The sequence below is a fragment of the Lynx rufus genome, unplaced genomic scaffold (genome assembly GCF_022079265.1).
Source record: "Lynx rufus isolate CCGP_SWC_20201006 ecotype Redwood Valley unplaced genomic scaffold, mLynRuf1.p SCAF_55, whole genome shotgun sequence".
In the NCBI taxonomy this organism is placed as follows: Eukaryota; Metazoa; Chordata; class Mammalia; order Carnivora; family Felidae; genus Lynx; species Lynx rufus.
This window is the reverse complement of record NW_025814873.1, coordinates 421,891-449,521: the sequence shown is the minus strand read 5'-3', so window position 1 is coordinate 449,521 and position 27,631 is coordinate 421,891. Positions and strand designations below refer to the sequence as shown.

The following is a 27,631-nucleotide window of genomic DNA, read 5'->3' as shown; positions in this document are numbered from 1 at the left end:
TGAGAGCAGTCTTTCTGAAAGCTTAGAATTATTACCACATGGTTTTAATAATGATTTCATTAAGTAGCTTAAAAAACAATGCAAAATCACCTTAAGACACACGATAATGCATTCATTGAGGCCAGGGCCACCTTCTATAAACAAATGAGGAAATAGTCAAAGACGACCTAAAACCCCAGAAAACAAGAACCACAGTCTGCAAAATTAGGACAGAAACACTTTTAATTTCCATCTGGATATTTACAACAACATACAGGACAGTACGGTAAGGTTTTATAGAAAACAGATTGCCACTGTGAATATGCTATCTGTATTCTAATTTCTTTTGAGGACAAAGATGCCTTTTATAAACGCCATTGGCTTTTATAATAGAATGTATTTTTCTGTGTTTTATCTAGATTGTCACATCAGTGTTACACACTCTATGTAACAACCTTTAAAATTTTTAAATCTAAATCTAGATTCCAATATTCCTGACCTGTCTCTTATTAACACATGAAAGAAATAAACTTTTTTTAAACACAAGTTCCCAATCAGAGTTTTCATAGGAAAAAAAAAAAACAAAAAAACCTCATGCCTACTTAGTATCTCTGTATATTCTCAAAAAAGCAAGTTTCAGGAAAATAAAAAATAATTTACAAAAGGCACTGAATTTAGCAAAAATTGGTAGAGCTTTGCATTTTGGATAACACTGGACATGCTCACAGAGCACCAGCAGCGTGTGAGCAGTCACGTACACCCGAGAAAGGTCGGCCCTCAACGTGGGGCCGTGGGTTGGGTGTCAGTCATGGCAGTGGTTCTAAGGTGGCCCCCACGCTCCAGGCAGACCCCCCAAGAGGTCACGGCCAAGGGGAAGCTGAAATAAATGCACTACAGTAACTGACCAGGACTCAGAGATAAACCTCTAGTTTCTGTACTAAAACACAACACTTTTACACAGGAAATTGGAAGGAAATGAATTCGAAAATATGCAATACATTTGAAAACCAGAGAACAACTTAAAGATCATTTTATTGGTATCACTCTGGCAACTAAACAAAGTAACTGCAACTGCAGGTTTCTTAGGTCTGCTGCTGGCCTGTCCAGTGCTACGGACGGTTCCCAGGACTCCTACAGACTAGAGGATTTATTCCCAGAGAAAACCTAGTTCAATGTTTGTAATGACCCAAATTAGAAACATTGCTGCAAGTCTAAGACCTATTTAAGGTTCGTTTACTGCCGGACAGCCACCTTTATCAACTGGCCTAATCCACTGGGATCCACTGGCAAAACAAAGATTTTTCTATCATGAACTAGAAAGTCCAAGACTCCTTCCCAGAAAAGGAAGACGACACAAAATTCATCTAAGAACGGAACTGAAGAGAATGAAGCTATTCGAGGGGCGCCACCGCCGATCTGGCCGCCCCAACTCTGGCACCCACAACCTGCCGTCCGCCTGGGACGGTGAGCTTGAGTCTGCGTCGGTACAAGTGACAATTCTCAGAAAATCTGTATCCGAGTTTGCTTTCATCAAGTTCTCCCAAAACACCAGAGAACGAAATTTTATACAAAAAAAATGTGCATTTTCTAAAATTCTTTTAACTCTCAAAATGAGAATAAATTGATCAGAATATATTCTTTTTGGTAGAATTTTAGCAATAAACACGTTACCCTTCCTTCTTTACAAACACAGAATAAAAGACGCCCAGCAGCTGGCACCAGCCCTACAAGGCCGTGAGCTGGGCCAGGCGCGCCATCCTGCGGAGGCGGCCCCCGCCTGCGGGGCTATAGCGCCCAGGGCTGCCCAGGCCTGGGGAGTGGGGTGTGGGGCCGGGCTTCCCGGGGCTTCTCCCTGGGCTGCAGCTGTGGGGGCCACCAAGATCCGGCTGCCGACACTCCAGCCTCCCTTTCAGCGCGGGGCTCGGCCAACTGAGGAAACCAAGAAAGGTCTGTCAGCATGGATGGTGACGTGGGCCCCGCGCCCCAGCCCTGCGAGGCCTGTGGATTCACAGCACACAAGCTCTTCCACACGAGTCCCATGTGGCCCTGAACAAGACCCCCGGCTGCTTCCATCCTCTGCCCCAACCTTGTTGGCAGCACCCGGTCCCCTTTCTCCCTAACTGCAGACCCCTTGTCTGTGCAGGCAGCCACATGTCAGCGTGGCCGACCCATCTGCCAGTGTCCCAGATAAGCCACTGCGTGCACACACCGACTCAGAACCAGACCGTTCTGGAAGGCGGCCACCAACAGCCCCCATATAAGAGACCGGTGACCCTGCAGGCCCACTGACCTCTGTCTGTCTGAGGGGGAGAAGCATAGGACGGCGCTCTTCCACCTGTGGACAGCCGGGTACCGCTGCGGGTCCACATCCGTACCCTCCAGAGCGGCCAACACGTCCCGATCCAGTTTGGACGGCTCCTCTCTGCCAGGCAGAAAAAAAGGAAAGAAAAAACAAAAATACCCATAGTTAGAAACACAGACTTCCAACACCATGATGTTCTGAACTCGAGGGCTGGGCACAGGAACAGAGCAGCAGGACGGAAGCACGGGCAGCTGGTCCGTTGCTGCCACTGCAGGGCTTGGCTGTCAGAGCTGCGGTGAGGGCTGTGGAGGACAAAAGCCACAGTGGCAGAGAGGACACACCATCCCACTGAAAATGCAATTCTGAGCATTGCCACCTCCGAAGGTCACCAACCAGAAGGCTGAGACTCCCCGGGATGTTCTTCCTAAAACGCACCGAGCTCTCAGTGCAGCTTCCCCAGAAGTACAGCAAGACGGGAGGCTGAGCTGGAAAGCAAAACGCGTCTCCCGCCAACTTGGAGGGTCACAAAAAGCACCAAGAGCTACAAACTCATCAAAGACATAGGAGCCAGGAGTGCATGTCCAACCAGGTTGCGGGCAGAAAAAAGCTTCAGGAGAATTAGGATGGCGCCACGTGCTCCCACATCCACCCCACAGCCTCCCACGTCCACCCCCACCCCCACCCCCACGACCTCCCACGTGCTCCCACGTCCACCCCTACCCCCACGTGCTCCCACGTCCACCCCCGCAGCCTCCCACATGTTCCCACGTCTACCCCTCATGGCCTCCCACCACGTTCCCACGTCCACCCCATGGTCTCCCACGTCCACCCCCACCCCCATGACCTCCCACGTGCTCCCATGTCCACCCCCACAGCCTCCCACGTGCTCCCACGTCTACCCTCACGGCCTCCCACCACGTTCCCACGTCCACCCCATGGTCTCCCACGTCCACCCCCACCCCCATGACCTCCCACGTGCTCCCACGTCCGCCCCCCAGCTTCCCACGGCCTCCCACCATGTTCCCACATCCACCCCCACCCCCATGACCTCCCACATGCTCCCACGTCCACCCCTGCAGCTTCCCACGTGCTCCCACGTCTACCGTCACGGCCTCCCACCACGTTCCCACATCCACCCCACAGCCTCCCACGTCCACCCCCACGGCCTCCCGCCACGTTCCCATGTCTACTCCCACAGCCTCCCATGTCCACCCCCACACCCATGACTTGCCACATGCTCCCAGGTCCACCCCTACCCCCATGTGCTCCCATGTCCACCCCCGCAGCCTCCCACATGCTCCCACGTCTACCCTCACCACCTCCCGCCATGTTCCCACATCCACCCCCACCCCCATGATCTCCCATGTGCTCCCACGTCTACCCCCATGGCCTCCTGCCATGTTCCGTTCCCATGTCTACTCCCACAGCCTCCCACACGCACACAACCCACTCATACCCAAAAAGGAAGAGCCTCTGGATGGGTTCCTTCCTAGCTGGGACCCCTGAGGGCTCTGGGGATGGGGAACTGTAGCTCTGCTGTGCCTCGTGCCCAGGAGCGTCAAGACCCAGGCGTATCTTAGCAATTCTGGCTGACATTTCATTTTCTGTCCTCATTTGCTCATTTGTAAGAGCATCAGCAGCAGACGGCTCTAACAAGTCCCTCTCCACCGCATCCGTTCTTGATGTCGGGCTCCGTCTGTCTGCAGTTTTCATATTTTTATTTGGGGTCTTAGAAAAGTTACTTCCTAGATCTTGCAAATTTAGTTTATCAAACTCAACAGTCAGGCCCGGTACCGGTGAGAGAAGGGCTTCCTCCCCACGCGGGGCTTCTGGCCGCCTCCTCCCCAGAGTCTGGCCTCCGCTTAGGGGGCTACAAAATCCATTCTTGCTTCTGTGGGCACTGGTCAGGGTGGAGGCTTCTATGAGTTCGGTCTCCTGCTCCAAGGGAAGGATGTCACACTCCAAGTCCCCAAAAGTGCCAAGTGTGGGCCGGGTGTTGTTCCGAGCTGTGTTCTGCCGATTTTTAATCTCCTCCAAGCTCAATTCGTCATCTTCGTCCAGAAAAGCCCTCACGGAGATGGAATTGCTGCACTTCCGACGGCCTGCAAGGGAGAGGAGCAGTTGTGCAGAGGCGCGGGCGACGCAGTCTGCGACACGTCAGGCAGCACGGCTGCAAATCCCCGGGACCAGCCACAGACCAGCCTCTTGCCGAGGCCGCCTCCTCAGCCCCTGACAGAGGTGAGCTCCCTGGGAAAAGCCAAACAGAAAGCACAGCCTCCAGGCCCAGCACCCTGCCCTCAAAAGCAGGAAAAGGAGAAGGAAGTCAAGGGCAGGCACATGCGGTCATGACGGTGGCTGGCACCTCCCATGACTCGCCAGGACATAAGGGGCAGGCGGAGCAGCAGGCATCTGCTCGTTCACGTGGACATGCTTCCTGGTCCGCGGCCACTGGACAGGGTCCGCGTCCTGAGAACCTACATGTGCCTGCGCGTCCTTACCAGAGACAGAGGCGTCCTGATGGCTGGCTTCGTTTTCTCCCGACTCTTGGGCATCGTTGCGCACTTCCTGGGGAGCGAGATATTCTTCTAGTTTTTGCAGACCCTCCTGGGAAGACAAGTCAACAAAGCAGCCCAGAAAGTCCCAGTACTCGACCCAGGGATACCCCAGCTCATGAGCCAGCTCCCTGCAGGAAGAGATACCATCCATCAGTTAGAAAACCAGTCGGAAAAAACGCTCACAGAACCAACTATACAGAAAAGAGCCACTTTGTGCTAAAGTGCCCAAGTAATGCCTGTACTTCTGGTTATGATTTTTACTTTATCCTAAATTTGGGGCTAAGATAGCAGTTTTTATTTTCTAAAGCAGGCCAGGACTGAGAGCGGTTTCACTCATGAACTGTTACACTGAATGTATTAAAGTCACGGCAAGGAGGCCTTGACCACCCCACTCGCACCACAAACGACTCTGGTTTTGGCTGAGCACATAAATAAACGTTTGGAAGTTCTTTTGAGGTTCAAGTTGTCAACCTGAAACTAGGCACGTTATATATGTGTGTGTACATACACACACAGACACACATATACATACATATACATAGGGAGGCGGGGGGGGCACATATTTTGAGAAAAGGCTCTGAAACAACTCAGTGTAGCCTTATTTGATGACGCTGTATTCAGCATCTTGATGGTGGGAAAAATGCTTTTCTGGGACTTTTTACTAGTAGTTTCAAGCCACACCTTCTTCTTGTGTTTTATTTCCTCCTTTACTGCCAAGAGGGCACCCTCTGTATGACATGTCACACAAAACACCGTGAACCCAGGCACGCTACCCATCAATCTTGCCGGGAGAGTGGCCGCCACGGCGGGATCACACCTCAGTAAAGAGGCTTTATGTCCCCCCAGTGAACGCTTCCCAGGAATGACATTTTGAAGGCTGTTAACTGGTTTCAACACAGACACACGCAGCGGATGAAAGGACACTGCTACTCAGCTCCGTGTCGCTTCATACTGCGCTGGCAAGTACCTTCCCACTCTCTCTACGCCTCTTTCTGGATCCGTCTTCCTGACACTGTGAAAGAAGCCCGCTTTCTCTCGAGGTGGGGTCTTCCAGAGCCTGCGGAAGTCTTCTGCCTGAGGAGAAACCGGATGGCGTGGTGCTCACCCAAGTCACAGGTGAACGAACAGAACCAGCGAGCACCTCCCAGCGCCCCTCCTCCCTCCCCCTCTGGTCTGGCAGCCTGACGGCCTCAGGGCGGCGCTCACACAGAGGCAAGGCTCCGAGGGGGCGTGGTCCTGCTCCCTTCCAGGGGCCCAGGCTGGGCTGGGAGGGTCGGAGCTTCCCGCGGGGACCCCGAGGCCAACACTGGAGAGCTGCCACCCTCAAGCCACTTTCCCATCACATAAGAGTAAATGCATGTTTATGTTTTCAGGTCACTCTTAACTAGAGTCTTCTTTTACACAAATGAATCTAATCTTAACTAATAACACCTGTTTTTGGAGACACTTCTGTAACCGCACATAACTATTTAAAATTATTATTATTTTTGGAGCGCCTGGGTGGCTCTCAGTTAAGCATCCAACTCTTGGTTTTGGCTCAGCTCATGATCTCATGGCTCCTGGGTTTGAGCCCCATGTCGGGCTCTGCACTGACAGTGTGGAGCCTGCTTGGGATTGTCTCTCCCTCTCTCTCTATTCCTCCCCTGCTCACGTGCACTTTCTCCCTCAAAAGAAATAGACTTTAAAAAATAAATGAAATGATTTATCTTTACATTTCGTTAAGATGGTAGGTCTCATGTCAAGCGATTTTTGTTTTTTTTTCAGATTTGATTTTTAAGTAGGGGCATGTGGGTGGTTCAGTCTGTTAACCCGACTTCAGCTCGGGTCACAATCTCGCATTTCATGGGTTCAAGCCCTGCACTGAGCTTTGTGCTGACAGCTTAGAGTCTGGAGCCTGCTTCGGATTCTGTGTCTCCCTCTCTCTCAAAAATAAACATTAAAAAAAAAAAAAGATTTTATTTTTAAGTAATCTCCACACTCAACGTTGCCAATGTTGGGCTTGAACTCATAACCCTGAGATCAAGAGTCTCACGCTCCACCCATCAAGCCAGCCAGGTGCCCCTTTATTAAAAAAAAAAAAAAAAAAAAAAAAAAAAAAAATTAAGTTTATTTATTTATTTTGAGAGAGAACAAGCAAGGGAGGAACAGAGAGAGAGGAAGAGAGACAGAATCCCAAGCAGGCTCTGCACTGTCGGCAAGGAGCCCAATGTGGGGCTTGAATTCACAACCCTGAGATCAAGACCTAAGCTGAGATCAAGAAGAGGTGGACGTTTAACCGACCAAGCCAGCCAAGCACCCCTTTAAAATTATTTTTAACGAGAGGAAAATGACACACAGTGTATGATATACCTCCGCCCAGAAGGTGAACTGCACAGTTTGCAAATGCAAGTTTCCTAGTGACAATACAAATCCAGGAATATGGGAATAGACAGCCAGGCTAGACCAGCATGTACTGTGAGAAGGGCCACTGACACGGACCGGAGCACCAGGTGATGACAGCATGGAGGGTCAGCCCAAGTAAACTTCGCTTCTCTCACGTATGGGCTCACCACCGCATCCGCTCTGGCTAGCGAGTGAGGAACAGGGTTAAGACACGTTCTGGTTTCTCCAGCAGATGTTCTCAAGCCTTGTCACCAACTGACTACGATTCCATAAGTCTTGGTCTCAACACCAAACACAAAGCAAGAGCTGGAACACCCGGCACTTCCAGTGGGGATGGCCAGGAGCTGGTTCCAGAAGCTTCCACAGCAGCTCACCTTGGATGGGCTGAGGGGCCCTGCAAAGGCTCGCAGGGTCAGAACAGGGTCTCTGGGGCCGCCTCCACCATGGCTGACGTGAGAGGTCTCGGTCATCTGGTCTGAAGACCACAACTCCCCGATCACCGGAGACGACGTGTCCTCAGCTCTCAGGAGTGGCACGTAGTAGTGGCCTGGGAGGAGGAGACACCGGCTAAAGGCATCTGCTTGGGCAGGTCCTCACCTCAATGCCGTGTCAGGCAGTCTGAGAAACACCAGGGTTTTGCAAGCTGTTCAGTGATAAAAAGGCTGCAAAAGCTCTAAAAGGTGCAAAAGCTCTGGAGCCAAAAGACCTGGGGAAGCGGCCAGTTTTTGCCAGACTCACTCAGCCACACATTGTTCCTCTGCCAGGAAAATAAGGGGAAGGAAGGAAGGGCAGCAGCAGACTTCCTCACCCCCAGGTACTAAAAGGACTGGGCCTGTGTGAACAACATTAGCATAATGGGAGTCTGAGAACTGTTAAAAAGAGAAAGTTCGATTTTAACTCTCTTTTTTAATACATTTTTTTTAAGTTTGTTTATTTTTGAGAGAGAAACATGCAAGTGGGGGAGGGGCAGAGAGAGAGAGAAAACACAGAATCCGAAGCAGGCTCCAGGCTCTGAGCTGTCAGCACAGAGTCCCATGCGGGGCTCGAACCCACGAACCACAAGATCATGACCTGAGCTGAAGCTGAACACTCAACTGACTAGCCACCCAGGCGCCCCTACGATACAATCTTCTATCATCGAACACACAACTCCGAACAGACCCGGCATCATGCGACACTCTCGTGAAATGCGGAAAGAACGATGGTGGACTGTGATGATGTCACCTGGGACGGTGTAGCAGGAAGGGGCCCAGACGCCACGTACAGAAGGATAGCTGTGGCTGTGGTGTGCCAATAAAGCTTTATCTGCAAAGGAGGTGGCAGGCCAGGCAGGCATCTGCTGACCTTTGCTTTAAACGGATCTAACAGAAACTAAGAGAGAAGGAAAGACGGGAAATGGGGCCACCAGACTTCCAGCTGAAAACTAAAGGAAAGGCACCTGTGCCTCCACCTTCAGAACACACTGGAAACAGCCCAGAGGAAGCCACCGGCAACAACCCCTTTCTGAAACCGGCCATCTTCACGCTTCTAAAGCTCTTCACCATCAAAGGCAGGCCCAGAAGGCGGGGAAGAGCCCCCACAGCCCTGATCGGGAAGGGCTGCCCCCATGGCTCACGCAAATTCAAGCATCAGCCTAGAACGCCGAGGGCTGGGCCAGGGCGGGAGCGGGGCTGCCTCTGGGAGCCAGGTGAGGACAGTCCTAGCTGTAGCTACAGGAGCGGCAGGGCCGGGTGCAGCAGGCGGCACAGGAAAGGGCTGATGGGGAGCCACTGACACCCCAGACCCAAGTGCTCCAGGAGGGGCCCCTCCCACTCTCTGCTCTGCCAACTTGCAGGCCGTGCCCAGGTAGCAGGGACCAGAGAGGGTCCTGCTGCACGAGACACGGGCAGGGATGACGGGGTGAAGCCACGAGCAATAGTCAAAGGACAGACAACCCGCGTCTCTCGGAAAAGCTCAGGCTTCAAAGGAGGGATGACAGGACAACAAGATGGCATTGAGCTGGGGGTTCAGGAAGCAGAAGACGACCCTCAGGCTGTCACCCTGAGAGAGGATCCACTCCCCACGACGCCAGGCCAGGGTCCCCCTTACCCTTTAAGTACTCTCTGATCCGCTCCTTCAGCTCCACAGACTTATTTTTGCTTCTTTCACAAATGACCTATTTTAAAAAGACACAGTATGTGAACACTTTAAATCTTAATTTGTCACATTTTATCATTAAAATAATTTTATAAAAGCAAGTTTTAAGGTTAACAAAAAAAGGATAGTGTCCTAATGGTAAATATTTCATCAAACTCACAACCAAAAAACCCATGTTGAACAGTACAATTTTCTCCCAAAACGTTCTATAAAAGCTAAAGGGATCAGGACAAGAAAAACAAACCCTGGGAGTGAACGGATTTTCTTTCTTCGTGTTACCCTACACTTTCTAGTTTTCCTCAAGGAAAGGCATGTTCAGTTAGGCAAACACAGGCAGAGACACTTGTAATTTTTAGTTCTATGAGCTCCAATGCCTGGGGGCCTGTTTGTTGCTCTTGTTTAGATGGGTTAAAACAGTTCCTATTTAACGAGAATACGGTGTTTTATTCTTGCTATTCTAGGAATCAACTTTCTTCCTTAAGGAATTGCAGGATGTTCCAAGAACATTCTTACTAGAAATAATAAAAAACCACAATAACCTTAAAATAAGGAAGGAACTACAAAATTAACATCTCCTGCCAGCCTGTGAAAAAAACAAACTAAACTCTACTCTGTAAGTAGTGCAACTATTTTTTAAAATGTGTAACTGATTGTGAGGAAAGGCAAATGCCTTTTTTTTTTTTTTTTTTTTTTTTACTGTTTATTTTTTATTCTTGAGACAGAGCATGAACAGGGGAGGGGCAGAGAGAGAGGGAGACACAGAATCCAAAGCAGGCTCTAGGCTCCGAGCTGTCAGCACAGAGCCCGACGCGGGACTCGAACCCATGAACTGTGAGATCATGACCTGAGCCGAGGTCGGATGCTCAACCAACTGAGCCACCCAGGCGCCCCGAAAAGCAAATGCTTTAAAGAATACCAGTTACTGGGGCGCCTGAGTGGCTCAGTCCATGAAGTGTCCAACTTCGGGTCAGGTCACGATCTCACGGTTCGTGGGTTCAAGTCCCGTGTTGGGCTCTGTGCTGACAGCTCAGAGCCTGGAGCCTGCTTGATATTCTGTGTCTCCCTCTCTCTCTGCCCCTCCCACACTCATGTTCTGCCTCTGTCTCTCTCAAAAATAAACAAGCATCAAGAAATTTTTTTTTAATTTAAAAAGAATAGCAGTTACCAAAGACCATCTTATATTGAATAAATATACATACCTATGCACACAAACAGTTGAGTCATACATGTGAAAAATAATAGTAATTTTCTGAGTTATAGAATGAAAAATTTTCTGTTACATGTATTCTAGTTTCTATAGAAAATGGGCACTATCTTCGTAACCACAGCAACTACACAGGTGGCATTTGCTACCAGATGAAGATCCTTACAGATTCCATCTCAAGGGCTGGCTGACCCAGGTCAGCTTGCCAACAGCTCCGATGCACAGTACAAATCACGCTTCTTTCAGTTTCCGTCAGGTCCACCTCCCTCCCCACCTCACTTCTGCCCTCTCTAAGGCACATTTTGCTCAACGGCCAATATCAATCCTAACAAGGCTTGTATAGGTCAGGTGAGAATATCTGGGAGGGGCTTAGGACGGCGGCTGGTACATCATGAGCTAAACACGTCAGCTTTCAGTACCATCATCCTCATCACTGCCATCACCAACCTCACCACCATCATCACTGTCATCACCATTACCAGCACCACTAGCACCATCCTCCCCGGCCTTATCATCATCACCGCCACCATCACCACCATCATCATCATCACTGTCATCCTCATCTCCATTATCACCATCACCACCAGCACCAACATCACCATCATCCCCACCATCACCACCATTTCCCTCGTTATCACCACCTCTCCTCTGTCATCCTCACCACCTTCTCATTACCATCAGCAACATCATCATCACCCAAACGACCAACACCATCACCTCCTCTGTTCTCCAGTTCCCTGGTCAACTGAGGTACGCACAGAGGAAACTTGATGAAAGCCAGGAGCTATGCCTGTTACTCAGTAATCATGGTTCTAAGATGTGCCTGTGACGCAAACATGTTCAGTTACTGTGACTTCACAGTGACTCTAACTTTGTGTATTTTCATATCTAGTACTATATAGTAACAGCAATTTAGTAGATACTTACAGACGCATCTGGATGGTTCAGTTGGTTAAGTGTCCAACTCTTGGTTTCGGCTCAGATCATGATCTCACGGTTTGTGAGATGGAACCCCACATCGGGCTCTGGGCAGACAGTGAGGAACCTGCTTGGGATTCCCTCACTCTCTGACCCTCCCCCACTCATGTGCATGTGCACACACATGCAGATGCTCTCTCAAAAACGTAAATAAATAAACTTAAAACCAAAAATAAATACTTACATCTTCAGGAGTTTTATCATATTTATTCCTTGGGTTTTTTACAATCAAAGGGTGTGAAGAAAGCACATTGACCACGTCTGCATTCCCAAACTTACAAGCAAAATGCAATGGTGTGTCATAGCCCTGTGAGAGGTGCAGAGGAAGAATATTTATTTATGTTTGTCTCATAAAGTTGCTTTAAGATAAAAATAGGTATTTAGCAGAACAAAAAACGCTCAAAAACAAAAGACCATAGAAAGGCATTGTTTTTATAACTGAGAAATAATTGGCGTGTTAGCACTTACCCTCACTTGAAGCCAGAGCTTGAGGCTAGCCCAGCACCCCACTTAACAGGTGCCCAGGCCCAGACGGAGCTGACAAGTGAGCTGGGGCATAACTACCGCTCAGTAAACTGCATCTTTAACAATTCAGGGCCCAGTACAAAGTCCTATGATCAATGCTCAAAAGGTGAGGTACACAGATGGATGCAATACCCAGAATAAAACAAAGTCTGTGAACCTGGTCTGCCCTCAACCCTCTCTCGCGGCCAACACCACAGTAAATGAGACTCTCTGCTCCTGACCTCAGGACGCTTCCCAACGCTCCCCGGATACTTTCCACTGAGGCCTACAGATCAGCGGGCCTTCGACTAACAGCGTCCCTGAGCCCAAGAGCTGTGGAGCCCGCCTCAACCGGGCACCCTCACTTGCAACGGCCACAGGCTCAAATGCAGCACATCCGAAACAGAACCCACTCCCATCGACCAGGGCCAGGAACTCAATGCCACGGTCCACCTGTGACTACCAAGGATGGCATGTCCCAGCTCGCAAGTCCCCCACGTGCCGGCCTCCCCTTAGCCTCTTGCACGGGCTTCCGAGACTCCTCGTGGGCCTTGCCACTTGCACTCACACTCACACCGCCACCTTGTGCATCCCCCAGAGGTGATCCAAGTGATCCCGTGGGAACAAATATCCTCCAGGAAGCACCCACTCCCTGTTCCACACCCTCCAGGACCACCTCACCATCCCACACGACTGCCCACACGAACCCGGAGAGGTCTGGGTGTCTGCCCGTAGCAGTGCTGACCGCACCCTGCCCGCTCGTCCAGGTTGGCAAGCTGCCTCAGCCAAGGGCAGCCACCCTGCTCTATGCGTGTCTGAGGCCACGATGACACAGAAAGAACGAGCAGACTCGTGTTCCAGTATAGCTTCATTTATCAAAACAGGCTGGCCTTTCCTAGATCTGCTCTAGTGCATTCTCTGCATTAGCACTTTCTCAATTCATGCTGTCCTGGGGACACTCCTGCTCTGGGCCCGAGATCCATTCATAGCCTGACCTCCTGTGCCAGGCCTGCAGAGGCGGGGGGACACCGATCGCGGCACAGCAGGGGTGAGTGTTTCCACTCAGCACCTAACAGCCCACGTCCTTCTGGCCACCCCTCTCCCTGGCACCACAGAACATCCGTCTCTAACCTGTTCCGAGCTCTGCAAATGTGACTCCTGCCTCTGCCCGCATTCCTGCCAGGAACCGCTTCTCCTGCCCAGACAGCAGGCTCTGGGTGTTTCTCACCGACACTGGGCTCTGCCAAGCCAGGTACTTGTGTCTAATACTTTGATTCCTACTCTTAGTGAGTTCTGCTCAAAGATAGCCTATCACATCTAATTTCAAGAATTTATTAACGTTCCTTGTGGATGTACATATGCATATTTTCTGTAAATACTGTATTTTCTGTAGGACACACGCTTCTCTGTTTTACCTTTCAAGTCACACTTCCTGATTGTAATAACCAAGTCAGGAATCCTTCCTTATTGAGTCTAAAGCACAGAACTCTGTGCTCCTTCTGTCTTCTTTTACAATTAGTAATGCTTCCATATGTATAATCATCGCTTTCTCCCATACCTCCTTCTAGAATTGTGCCAGATTGGCCAAATGTGTCTTCACTCCCTTTTCTCTCTTGTTAATTTAAAGGTTACCCTTGCTCTGCGACCGTGGAGTTTGATGTGTCCCATTCAGTATGTGTCATGAAACAGTGAGTCATGACACCTTCAGCACGCTTCTGTCATTCCCTCTCCTTCCAACCACAACTTTCCCAACTCCCGGGCTTGCTCAGGGCTCACAAGTCTTGGCTCTAAGCTATCACTGGGTTCTGCCTTACAAAACTATGTAAAATTCTTCTGTTTTAACAATTCTTACATAAGCCTTATGCACCATTAAAAACCAAACCTTTGAGATTTTTACCTCCACAGGAAAGATTCCTCATATTAAGTGGGGGAAAAAAAAAAAACCACACAGAACCCTCGAATAAAAGGCACCACAACCTCTTACTTTCTTTTCTCTCTAGGTTTTGGCGTTGGCTCAGCCTCTCATCAAAGCCCAGCTCAGGTCTCCCCGGACAAAGGCCAGGAGGGACGTGTTCCTGCAGCAATTCTGGCCACAGGTGAGACCCACGTACACCCCGCCTGGGACGGCAGATCTCCTATGTGTGAACAGATCCCGTCCCCACCCCTAATTTGAAGGCAGCTGAGCATGATGAACGCGCGTCTCCTGTCCCACCCTCCACGTGCATGGCGATGTGGGGAAATGCACACGGGGACACCAAGCTTGCTGCCAGGCTGACATGACCTCTCCTAGGAGCACTCACCACTTTGTCAGGCGTGTTTAGGTACAGGTCGACGATGTAATAGATGCGCTGCTGCAGCATGTTCTGGTCATCATCCGGGTACATGAGTCGCATAAACTCGGGGTTTTCCAGAGTCTCTAGGGTCAGCTGGCAGATAGAAGCCTGATTCTCTTTGGCAGCAACATGCATAACATTGTACCGACATCCTTCCTGAAAGAAGACTGTAGATGTGAGCTTCATTTCTGCCAAGCACAGTCTTCCGAGGCTAACGGTGCCAGAAGCAGGCTTACCTGCACAATGGTGGGATTGTCCCCCGAACCAATCAGATACCGGGGGTTACTCCAGGTGAGATCAGAAAAGGTGTCGTCTTCTCCCTTCTCCACAGCCTTTCGAAGTTTGGCAGTGAGATCTTGAGTACGGGGGGTTTTGTAACTGTTGGCTCGCTCTTTGTTTACAGTTTCAGACTCAGGTGGGTACAAACCATCTGTCATCAAGAGAAAGGATTTAAGAATGTTTAACTTCACCAACATTTTCTCATCACCCACTGTGTGCTACGCTGAGGCCGCAGAAATCGCCCCCACACAAGCTCATCACCACCTAGTTGGGAGTGCGCTAGCCAACAGCGGGGCACAAATGTGCCACCACAGCAGGAGTCCAAGTGCAAAAGGGCCTGAGTGGCCTGCAGCTAGAAAAGGCTGCGAGGAGGGTGAGGGCACACCACCGCACGCACACAGGAACCTCCACGTGCATGGAGCACGCCCACGAAGGCACAGTGAGCCAAGACTATTTGTCATTTTAATTACAACACCCGAGAATGTCTGAAAACAATCTGAGTATTTTCACCGACTGCAAAGAGGGAAACCTCTAAGTATTAGAAATCACTGTGGCTTCGTCTACGAAGCACCTGTGTGAGCAGAAGAAGGAAGCAGAGGAAAACAGGCTGGCGGAGCTTTCGACTGAAGGCTGTATGTCCATAAGGAGAGGGTGCCTTCCCCAGGAGCCCCAGCCAGCCTAGGAAGCAGGACAGCTGCGGGCTCCAGGAGGGGGCAAGGCGGAGCGTGGGCCACGGTCAGAGGCTGCTGGGGTTCTGCACAAGGCCTACCGAAAAGGCCTCTCACGAGACCCCTGTTCAGAGCTGGAGCAGGTGTGGTGGGATTCCGGGCTACAGGGCTCCCCCCGCAGGCCAGCTCCGTCTGCAGGACTATGTGTGCCAAAGCAGGCACCACCGTCCTAGAAGTAGGTGTGGCTGCAGGCGGGAAGGAGACAGGTCTCAGCATCTAAAAAAGCCCCAGGATCCCATGGCAGCAGGCAGAGAGGGAGACAGAGGCAGCAGAAGGGAAGGGCCAACAGTGGCCTTGTCAGGTTCAGGGCCCACTCAGTGCCCCCGCTGCCTCTACCCTCAGGGTCCCTAGTCCTTCCCAGACCAGGCGACCGACCCACTCTCCTTCGGCGACTCCGTGGCCTAGGCCTCAGCTCTCTACTTCCTGGCAAACTGGACTTCTCTCAAAGGAGGAGAAAACCAGTCACAACACATCAGGAAAGAGGGCCCAGAAACCACCAGGTGTAACCCTGACAGCAGTACCAGAAGCGGACTGCTATATAACTCACCTTTCAGCCCACCACCGCTCATGAGTGGTGCTGTTTTCACAGGAGAAAGTGCTGAAGAGGCTTTGCTGGGAGAAGGGAAATAATCACAAAGTCCTCTAGCAAATTTCTCAGCATCTTCTCTACTTGAAAAAGCTTTAAATCGAGATCCTTTGATCATTCTGACAGCTTGCAGTGCTTCCTTTTTATCTTCATAAACATGAATCCTTTCTGTGTAGGAAAAGTAACAGGAAAATCACAGAGAAGTAACTGGCTCACACCCGAAGGCCCCGAGTTTCATAATAACCATTACCAGCTGTCTGATTTCTTTCACATTAGTATTTCAGATTTGTTTCTTAAAGGTTTTATTTTTAAGTAATCTCTACACCGAATGTGGGGCCTGAACTCACGACCCCAAGATCAAGAGTCGCACGCTCCTCCAACTGAGCCAGCCAGGTGCCCCAGTATTTCAGGTTTTTAATCTTAAAGCCATTTTTAAAAAATGTTGACTTCTTTTTGAGAGACACAGAGACGCATACATGCACAGCTGAGGGGCAGAGAGAGAGACAGAGGATCTGAAGGGGGCCCCTGTGCTGACAGCTGTCAGCACAGAGCCCGATGTGGGGCTTGAGCTCACAAACCATGAAATCATGACCTGAGCCAAGTCATTCTTGAGAAAAAGGGCCTTAGCTAGTCAAAACAACACAGTTAATAAGACTGATCATATGCATGGACGTGAATGTAAATAATGTGTATGCTATACACATGTGTAACTTTACTGTATCTAAGGATACGATTTCATACTGAAAAATAAAACTCCTGGATTAATGTTATAAATAAAAATAACAAAAAAAGCAAGTTAAAAATTATGACTATTGCAAGAGAATTTTAAACATAATTTTGGGTGGGGAATGCCTTTCTAAGTGTACCAAGAAACCCAGAATACATAAAGGAAAAGTTCCTATTACATAAGAATATTAAAGTTCTGTAGGTGAACTATCACAATCAAGCTTGCTTGAAACTCTCAAAAATACATAAAATACAAATGGGAAGAAAAAAAAATTTTTTAATGGGGAGAAAAAAATTTTAACCAATATAAGAGAAGAATCGTAATGTCTATTGCCCAGTAAAAACGGTCAGTAGATATGACCAACAGATTCATACAATTAATAATAAATTAAAACCATATAAAAAGTAACTGACCTACAAGACGAGGTTTCCCTTATTCAAAACATAAAAAGGAAAGTTCAATAACCTGGAGTTTGGCTGACAGAACGGAAACAAGACTTCCCTTTTTACAGATATAAAAACCTTGCGTTCAATACTGTAGACAGACTGGGAAAGTTACTCTCGCAAACACAGTGAGTACTAACAGCTTCTGGAGGGCAGTGGCTTTCAAAGGAAAATGCACACCTTTTGGGGTGTCTGGGTGGCTCAGTTAGTTGGTCGAGCATCCGACTCTTGACTCTGGCTCAGGTCATGATCTCATGGTTCCTAGGTGGCTGAGTCAGTCAAGCGTCTGACTTTGGCTCAGGTCATGAACTCAAGGTTCGTGAGTTGGCCCACAGTGGCCTGTCGGCCGTCAGCAGAGCCCACTTCAGATCCTCTGTCCCCCGCCTCTCTCTGCCCCTCCCCTGCTCGCGCGTACTCTCTCAAAATAAACATTCAGTTCTACTCATGGTACATAATGTGTCTAATCTCCTATTTTGGGGTGCCACCCCAAATGATATCACAATAGTGATAGTCTGGATTTCTGACATTCTAATCAATATCAGGCTTTCATTAATTCTTTCCAATGCTACCTACTCTAGTCTTGTTTAAAATTGCAATTCTTGGGCGCCTGGGTGGCTCAGTCGGTTCAGTGTCCGACTTCGGCTCAGGTCATGATCTCGCGGTCCGTGAGTTCGAGCCCCGTGTCAGGCTCTGTGCTGACAGCTCAGAGCCTGGAGCCTGTTTCAGATTCTGTGTCTCCCTCTCTCTCTGACCCTCCCCTGTTCATGCTCTGTCTCTGTCAAAAATAAATAAACGTTAAAAAAAAAAAATTAAAAAAAATAAAATAAAATTGCAATTCTTTGATGTTGAAAATTACTTATAGCTGCATTAGCCATTTACATTAACATAAAAGGGGTTCAGCTTATATTGAATAAAAAAAAAAGGAGGAAGAAGATTAATCAAGAAATGGTAGCCAGCCAAAAACTACTTGCAAGTGAAGCATGTCTCACAGAATCCAATTTTCTTTATAAAAATTCACATGTAGATTTACAAATAATTCAGCAGAATTCTATATAAAAATGCTGACGAGGGGCGCCTGGGTGGCGCAGTCGGTTAAGCGTCCGACTTCAGCCAGGTCACGATCTCGCGGTCCGTGAGTTCGAGCCCCGCGTCAGGCTCTGGGCTGATGGCTCAGAGCCTGGAGCCTGCTTCCGATTCTGTGTCTCCCTCTCTCTCTGCCCCTCCCCCATTCATGCTGTGTCTCTCTCTGTCCCCAAAATAAATAAACATTAAAAAAAAAAAAAAAAATTAAAAAAAAAAAATGCTGACGATGGTTCATTTGGGGCAATGCAATTATGGGGCCTAATTCTTCTCTGTAGTTTGTGATTTTCAAAATCACCTTCCCCTGCTGTCCATCCACCCCATGTGAGAAACACCAGGTGCCTGTCACATTACCGTTTCTTGCAGGGATGTCCTCGTACGCCGAGCATACCCCATAGTACAGAGGCGGCCCTGCAGAGGCCATCACCATGGCTTTGTGACCGTTGACCCCAGTGGCAGCACCGAAGGACAGAGAGCAGGTCTTAGACATCACGACATCTTCCTCTGGAGGATTCAGGCCCACGCTGTAACCAAAATCTCTGTCCTCAGACAAGCCAACCTGCTCAGGTTGGCTCCCTACAGCCGACTTCCAATTTCTCTGTGCGTCCTGGCTTATGGTTGTGGCTCCTGACATGTCGTGGCCAGGAGGCTGTGAAGGCAGTGTTCTTCCATGCTCCAGTAGAGCCTGAGCCAATTTTTTCTCAAAAATGAACCTTGTGGTTGATGTAATGGGTCCACATTTCAATCCAGCTTTCACAATTTCTTCTCTAAGGTCATCTGGATTCAGGAGTTTCAAACGAGCCAAGATAGCATCCATTGTCATCTCACCTAGGCCAAGACAAGAATTAATCTGATGGTGAGAAGTACATTGTTTTCTTACGAGCAACAAAACAAAAAACACAAGTGGCAAAAATGCTGGCTTCAGTTTCATTTCAAGCCAGTGTTTGTCCATATTTTTGGTAGTCTATGAGCCTCCTATGAGAGCTTTCTGAAACTGTTTCCCAATCGATCATAATCTAACCAAATTTAGATAAGCAATTTCTGGTTTATTTGGATAAGAATCTTAGAACCTGATACTATAACGTGACACAATCACACTAACTTTCTAAGTAGGTACTCACACTGGGGGAACAGGCACATCATTTGGTGCTACTTAGAGTGTAATCTAGAACAAACCCAAGGAGGGCATGTGAACAATATCCGTCAAAAATACAACTCTAGGGGCGCCTGGGTGGCGCAGTCGGTTAAGCGTCCGACTTCAGCCAGGTCACGATCTCGCGGTCCGTGAGTTCGAGCCCTGCGTCAGGCTCTGGGCTGATGGCTCGGAGCCTGGAGCCTGTTTCCGATTCTGTGTCTCCCTCTCTCTCTGCCCCTCCCCCGTTCATGCTCTGTCTCTCTCTGTCCCAAAAATAAATAAAAAAAGTTGGGAAAAAAAAAATACAACTCTAGAGATGCATCCTATAGATACACGTGCACTTCATTCCATAAGTAAAGGAAATTATACAAAGATTTAACCAGAGGAGCCTCAGAGATGGCTCTGGCAGTCACTTTGCTAATATTAAGTAGTTAATGTTTGAGGTTTGGGGGGGGGCTTTCCATGTGCCTGGCTCCGGTGTAAGCGCACTACACAAAGTATTTAACCAGCATGATTTCTCTGTGTGGCAGGTCTCACCACTGTTCACCCCACTTTACAGATGAAGAACCTGGATCACAGAGACACTCAGTCACTTGTTCGAGTGACACAGCCACTCAGCAAGTGCATGTGAATTGGAGCAGGAGCTCTAATCCACACCTTCAGAGAAAGAGCAGGTCGCAGGTTTAAGTGTGGTCAGCAAGAATCGGGGAGAAGGAAGAAATATTGGGGTACAGACTAGCGTTGTAATGGGGCTGGAAACAAGCACTTAGGTGAGAAAAACTGGAGGTGTGAAGGACGGATGGATCAGAGGCCATGAGGAGGGGTGTGTGGGCCTGCAGGCAGCCTAGGATGACACTCAGATTTCTGGTCCAGGTGCCTATGAGTGACCTGACCCAAGGCAGAGAATACTAGAACTAGAAGAGGTGGAGACTTACGCACTGAGCATCAAAAACATCTTAATGCCTACCGATCAGGTGTTTCGATTTAGAAGAAGTTCAGAGTGGGAAAAATTGGTTGTGGGAGTCACAAGCACATACATGCTGGCTCTAATGCCAATAATAAACCAGGAATAACAAGGAACAAACACAAAGACAGTGAGCCTAAAGTGGAACCTGACAGTAAAAAGAGAGAAACCCCTAGAGGAGATGAAGAGAAATGCACACACTGATACAAAATGAAACCAAGGAGTAGAGGGTTTTAGGAGGTGTTTACAAATGAAGTGATGGGACACCCAGGATTGACTTGAAAACACTTTAGCAGGGGGACCCGTGGGGGGGCACAGTCGGCTAAGCATCCAATCTTGACCTTGGCTCAGGTCATGATCTCACAGTTTGTAAGTTCAGGCCCTGCATCAAGCTCTGATGGTGTGGAGCCTGCTTGGGATTCTGTCTCACCCTCTCTCTGCCCCTTCCCTGCTTGTGCACCTGCTCTCTCTCTCTCTCTCAGAATAAATCAATAAAAAATACATAAAAATTAAAAAATAAATTATTCTAGCAGGAGAGCAAAGGAGGGAGGCAGTGAGAGATAGAAAAAGATTCACAAAATATTAATACCCATTGTAGCTGGATGATAGCTATAAGCAAAGAGTTCTTATATTACCCCATCTTTTCTGTGAATTTCTTTTTTAAAAAACTTTTAATGCCAGGGCACCTGGGTGGCTCAGCTGGTTGAGCATCTGACTTCAGCTCAGGTCATGACCTCACAACTCGTGGGTTCAAGCCCTGTGTCGGGCTCTGTGCTGACAGCTTGGAGCATGCTTTGGATGCTCTCTCTCTCAAAAAAAAAAAACATTAAATTGTTTTGTTTTGTTTTTTTTAACTTTTAATACCATCTCTCCCCACCCAACTCCAAGATTTCAAAACTGGCTATTACTTATTGGCAAAGGGGATACTGGCCTTTTAAACAATGAGTGTACCGCACAGACCCCAAATCTGCCACAGAACTTCAAGGGGAGGGCCTACTGACCACTCCACCTAGGGGGGGTACCCAGGTGATTCCCTACAAACCTCGATATAAGAGCAACAGAGGTGGCTCAGTGATGGGAAACTGATGTGAACGTCACAAAGTAGGTCAAAGTCACATGCAAGGGGTTGGGATAACTGGGGCAGACGCTCCAAATAAACAGAGAGGCCACACCCATTCCTAGAAAAGTCCAGTCTTCATGCCATTCCTGTGTCTTTGCTCTAAAGCCACCCTTCTGATCTGGGCTAATTTGTCCTTGCAACCAAGCAAGCCCTAAACAGAACAATTCCATCACATCACGGCACTAACTGTGTGACCTTGGACAAGTTATGTAAACTCTAAGCCTCAGTTTCCTCATCTATAAAATGGATATAATGACAGTTCTACCCCTCAGGCTACAGTAAGAGTGAGGTAAAAAATACATGTAAAGTCCGTGCTGCTAGGTTTGACACTGACAAATTATTCACAACTATCAGTTTTAGTTATTAGGTTACACAGGCTTATTATTTTGTAGCACATGTAATATGTTAGAAAGTCAATCTGAATAAAAACCACTGCTTTAATACACTGTTTAATACACACTGTAATACAGTATACGAATACCTGCTCACCTGTACCAAATAAAGAATAAAGCAGAAACTCCCAGTAGGAGTGGAGTATGGAAACTGGACAGGAAGAATGGACAGAGGGCCAGCACAGGGGAGAAAAACATCTCTGAACATCGCTCTTATGTTCTGACTTTTGGAAACATGTTTTTGGGGGGTGCCTGGGGAGGCTCAGTAGGTTGAGTGTACGACTTGGGCTCAGGTCATGATCTCACAGTTCATGAGTTTGAGCCCCGTGTCGGGCTCTGTGCTGATGCTCAGAGCCTGGAGCCTGCTTTGGATTCTGTGTCTCCCTCTGTCTCTGCCCCTCCCCTGCTTGTGCTCTCTCTCTGTCTTTCAAAAATGAATAAATGTTAAAAAAAAAAAAAAAGAAAAAGAATAAAAGAAACACATTTGTGAGTCACATACTAAAAAATAAGTAAATAAACAAAAAGATGGAGAAAGACCTTCCAAGTGGACAACAGAAGCACAAGGAGTGGTGGTGAACGAACCCAGTGACTGTACATTCTACAGGTCCACGATCCTGAAGCTACTTTACACCAGCCTGAGGGGTCGGCAAGCACCTGGATACACCATGGCTAAGGAGAGTCCAGTTCCTCACTGACAGAAGGGAGTTACAAGCAAGGAGGCTAGAAATGGGGTCAGCAAACATCCATAAAGGGCCACAGACTAAGGGTGAGACTTGTGAGCGAGAAGGTCTCTCGAACACTCAAGAACAGCTACAGATCCAGCAAGACTGAAAAAGCAGGTGGGGGCTGGATTTGGCTGGCAAGATGCGGTTTGCCGACCCTCGACCCTCGGGCTGGAATCCAAAGTATCGGCCAAACCCTGACTGACAGACAAAGATGACGGTACAGGAAACCCAGTCAGGTCTGCGAGCTGAATGAACACTCCCAGGCTGTCCTACTCCTAGTGATTATGTAAGCTACTAACATCAGGGAATCTAAACGAATGGCATAGATTTAACTTTTTATTTTGAAAAAAACTATAAACACAAACAATAGTATGGGAAGTTCCTGGGGACCCATCGCTGGTGACAGTGCCGCACCCAAATCAGGGAAGTGACACCGGCTAAGCCTCACCAGCGTCGGCACGACTCTGCTCTTCTTTGTACGTGCTTCCACCACCACCCATCACGTGGATAAAGTCATGATCACAGAACTGCCCCCCTCCCCACCTCCTCCACTGTCCCCAGACCCTGGCAACCACTAATTTGTTCTCTTCCACCGTAATCTTTCAAGAACATTCTGATAAATGGAATCACACCCTCTAAACCTCCTTGGCTTTTTTCAATTAGCACGATACTCCTGAGACACACCACCACCTCCTTCCTTCTCACTGCTGAGCAGCATTCCGTGGTGTGAACATGCCAGTCTTATTACCCTTTTGTCCCTCGAGAAACATTTGGCCTTTTTCCAGGTCTTGGAAACTACAAGTAGTTATAAGCATTCACATACGGGTTTTTGTGTAAAAATGTTTTCATGTCTCTAGGATAAATGCCCAAAAATACAGCGCACAGTTACGTTTTTGAGAAACTGCCAAATTGATTTCAGAGTGGCTGCCCCTGTAACATTTCCACCAGCAGTAAATGAGAGACCCAGTTTCTCAGCATTTCCACCAGCAGCTTGCGGTACTGGCTCCTTTCATTTTAGTCATTTTAACAGGTGCAGTATCTCGTTGGAGGTTTAATCTGTATTTCACCACTGGCTGGCGACGTTGAGCACCTTTTCGCACATACATTTGCTTCATACTAGTTTTGTAATTTTTTATAAGCCTAAAAAATGACTTCAGTGACACCTGGGTGGCTCAGTCGGTTGAGCGTCCAACTGTTGATTTTGGCTCAGGTCATGATCCAACGGGTTGCTGGGATCCAACCCCGTGTCGGGCTCTGCATGGACAGTATGGAGCCTGCTTGGGATTCTCTCTCCCCCTCTCTCTGCCCTTCCCCTGCTCGTGAGAGAATACAAGTACCTCTCTCTCTCAAAAACAAATAAATAATCTTAAAAAAAAAGGGGGGGGGCGCTCCCAACCCTGACCTCGTGGCCCCACACATCATCTAGCTTCAGCACGCAGGCGGTGTGCAGTCTCGGCGTCGTGTGGCTACTTGGCAGAGGGCTGGCGGTGTGACCGGACAAATCAGCGTGCTATTTTCTCAACATACCGGCTAAAACTCTCTCCAGGAGGCGAGGAAAGGGAAGCAACCCAAGGACGGAGGGGAAGCGGACCGGGTGTCAGCAGGCCTACAGTCCCAGCCGGCCCCAGCCTCCCAGCCGCGTGCTCTCAACCACCGGCGGGCCTTCCTGGGGCCTGTGTGCTCAGCTGCAGGGCCAGGACACCAGAAGGAAGCCATCCGTACGGACCCTGACGGTTAGCCCCGAGATCCCGAGACGCGGTCATTAACTTTACTTTCTGCTAATTAAACGCCATCCTCCTATCAGAGTACTTAAGGAACGACCGCTGACTCTCCAAAAAGAAACCCGACTTTCTGGCGAGAGAGTGAACTCAGTATGAAGAAGCAGGGTCCCTAACGCCTGCAGGCGCACACGGTCTGGGAAGCCCACCACTGTGGCACGGCAGAGCGAGGCCGCGAGGGAGAGGACCACAGACCGCAGGGCCTGGAGAAGAACTCGGCCAAACGAAGGAGCCAAGCGGATGAAGACTGCCCGGAGACAGGGGCGCCACTCCCGCGGCTCCCCGCTTCCCTATCGTGTGCGCATGAAGCCTCCGGGACTTACTCCAGGCCTTCGCCCAAAACACCAGACTCGGGCCCGCCAGGGGAGGGGGCAGAGCCCTGCCCCAGGACAGAGTTGAGGCCCTGGGAGGGGTGGGGACCCAGGCTTGGGGAATGAAAAGGACCCGGGCCGGGCGGAGGGAGAGGACCCAGGCCTGGGAGTGGAGGGGACCCAGGCCGGGCGAGGGGAGGGGACACAGGCCACCAAGCTGAGGGGACACAGGCCATCAAGCTGAGGGGACCCAGGCCGGGGGGGGGGGGACCCAGGCCTGAAGAGAGAAGGGGACTCAGGCTGGGCGAGAGGAGGGGACACAGGCCTGAAGAGTGAAAGGGACCCAGGCCGGGCGAGGGGAGGGGACACAGGCCACCAAGCTGAGGGGACCCGGGCCAGGCGAGGGGAGGGGACACAGGCCACCAAGGTGAGGGGACCCGGGCTGGGCAAGGGGAGGGGACTCAGGCCTGAGGAGTAAAGGGGACCCAAGCTGGGCAAGGGGAGGGGACACACGCCACCAAGCTAAGGGGACACAGGGCAGGCGAGGGAACACAGGCCACCAAGCTGAGGGGACCCGGGCCGGGCAAGGGGAGGGGACTCAGGCCTGAGGAGTAAAGGGGACCCAAGCTGGGCAAGGGGAGGGGACACACGCCACCAAGCTAAGGAGACACAGGGCAGGCGAGGGAACACAGGCCACCAAGCTGAGGGGACCCGGGCCGGGCAAGGGGAGGGGACCCAGGCCTGAGGAGTGAAGGGGACCCAAGCCTGGCAAGGGGAGGGGACAAAGGCCACCAAGCTAAGAGGACACAGGGCAGGCGAGGGGCCACCAAGCTGAGGGCACCCAGGCCACCAAGCTGAGGGGACCCAGGCCGGGCGAGGGGAGGGGACACAGACCACCAATCTGAGGGGACCTGGGTCGGGAGAAGAGAGGGGACCCAGGCCTGGGGAATGAAAGGGACCCAGGCCAGGCAAGAGGAGGGGACCCAGGCCAGGGGAGGGGGGGGGGGGACCCAGGCCTGAGGAGAGAAGGGGACTCAGGCTGGGCGAGAGGAGGGGACACAGGCCTGAGGAGTGAAAGGGACCCAGGCCGGGCGAGGGGAGGAGGCCCAGGCCACCAAGCTGAGGGGACACAGGCCGGGCAAGGGGAGGGGACACAGGCCTGAGGAGTGAAAGGGACCCAGGCCGGGCGAGGGGAGGAGGCCCAGGCCACCAAGCTGAGGGGACACAGGCCGGGCAAGGGGAGGGGACACAGGCCTGAGGAGTGAAAGGGACCCAGGCCGGGCGAGGGGAGGAGGCCCAGGCCACCAAGCTGAGGGGACCCAGGCCACCAGGCTGAGGGGACCCGGGCCGGGCGAGGGGAGGAGACCCAGGCCTGAGGAGTGAAAGGGACCCAGGCCGGGCGAGGGGAGGGGACCCAGGCCAGCGAGCGGGGCGCGGGGAGGGGGGAGGGGGGAGGGGGGGTGGCGCTCAGGCCCAGGCCTCACCTGGGTCTAGGGCCGAGTTCGCGGCCGCGCCGGGCGGCGGGGCTGGAGGCCCGCTCCGGCCCAGGCCCTGCGGCCGCTTATCCAGCCGCCGCACCAGCCAGCGCACCGCGATGAGCAGCACGGACGCCCCCAGCAGCTCCCAGACCAGCGCCGCCCACTCGGCCGCCGCCAGCCGCGTCCACAGCATCGCCGCCGCTCGGCCGCCGCCGCCCGGTCGCCGCCGCCGCCGCCGCCGAGGAGGCCGCCCGCCTCAGGACCCCGCGACCCGAGCTGCCCGCGCTACTGCCTGACGGCGCCGCACCCAGGGGTGGTCGGTGCGGAGCCGGGACTGCACGCGGCGGCCGGGGCGCTCGCCCGCCGCGCCCCGTAGCCCGGCAAGGGAGCGAGGCCGCGGCCCCCGCGTGAAATCCCGGCTCCGCACCGACCACCCCTGGGTGCGGCGCCGTCAGGCAGTAGCGTAGGCAGCTCGGGTCGCGAGGTCCTGAGGCGAACGGCGTCCTCGGCGGCGGCGCTCAGCGAAAGGGGGAATCCCGGGCCCGGCTGGGGAGAGGGGAGGGCGGGGGCTCGCGGGACGGGCCGGGGGGGGGGGGCAGGGGGCCGAGGGGGGCCCGGAAGGCGGGCGGAGGTCCGGGGGCGGAGGGGGCGGTGGGATCTGAACGCCGGGGGCCGGGGGCGGCCGGGCGGGTCCTGGAGACCCCGGGGGCGGCCTGAGGTCCTGCGCGCGAGCCAGGGCGGGGGCGAGCCGGGGCCTGGGCGTTGGCCGGCGGTGCCCCCGCGAGCGCGCTAGCTCCGCGCGGCCCCAGTGGGAACGGGGCCGCTCGCGGGATCGGAGCGACCCAGCTTCTCCAGGCCGGAGTCGGCATTTTGTTCTCCCGGACCCGCTTTGAAACGGCATTTGTGACCGCCTGGGCTTTTAGAGAACCACGTTCTCCGCGCCAGACAAAGCAGGCGACCGGGCAGCTGCCGCGTGTGCGCGGGAGAACTGCTTCCTGCCGCCCGTGAAGCTGGCCTTACCTGGCCGGCCGGCGTTGTATTCCCGTGGCCTGAGTGAATCTGTTTCCTCCCGGCCCTAGTCCTGGGGCGCGGAGGGCTTCCCCGAGGAGCAGGTGCCCGCCGCTGTAGTCTAGTCAGGCTCCAGGCTGCGTGCCCCCATTCCTTCCACGTTGGCGCAGAGGGGCTTGGAGCCGAGCAGGGGTGGCTGCGGGGGGAGGGGTTGACTGTAAAGTGGCGGGGGTGGGGGAAGGGCTGTAGGGGCTGATGGAAGCGTTATGCCTGTCAAGCTTGTCAGAACTCTCCGACGTGTACGACGAAACGGGTGACTCTTCTGTAACATTTAGAAGTTTATTTTTTGAGAGGGAGAGTGCACGCAAGCAGGGGAGGGGCAGAGAGACAGCGAGAGAGAATCTCAAGCCGGCTCCGAGCTACCAGCAAAGGCCAACGTGGGGCTCCCGCCGAAATCGAGAGTTGGATGCTTAAGGACTGAACCACCCATTCGCCCTTGTAACT

General features: G+C 51.4%; 1 protein-coding gene across 2 annotated transcripts; it reads right to left on the bottom strand.

The window, feature by feature from the left end:
- Window positions 1-204: 204 nt before the first annotated feature.
- ANKLE2 (ankyrin repeat and LEM domain containing 2) lies at window positions 205-27,267 on the bottom strand. Of its 2 annotated transcripts, none has more exons than XM_047101055.1 (13): window positions 27,140-27,267; window positions 18,571-19,044; window positions 15,928-16,134; window positions 14,610-14,803; window positions 14,341-14,529; window positions 11,721-11,843; window positions 9,307-9,373; window positions 7,593-7,765; window positions 5,804-5,910; window positions 4,780-4,964; window positions 3,738-4,383; window positions 2,270-2,401; window positions 205-1,908 (listed from the first exon to the last, which is right to left on the bottom strand). In XM_047101055.1, the coding sequence occupies exons 2-13, from the start codon at window positions 19,037-19,039 to the stop codon at window positions 1,704-1,706; spliced, it is 2,697 nt and encodes an 898-aa protein (XP_046957011.1). In that variant the 5' UTR covers window positions 19,040-19,044; window positions 27,140-27,267; the 3' UTR covers window positions 205-1,703. The 2 variants fall into 2 exon arrangements, with proteins under 2 accessions (XP_046957011.1, XP_046957010.1); XM_047101054.1 differs by lacking the exon at window positions 27,140-27,267 and adding an exon at window positions 26,126-26,336.
- Between the last annotated feature and the right edge of the window lie 364 nt (window positions 27,268-27,631).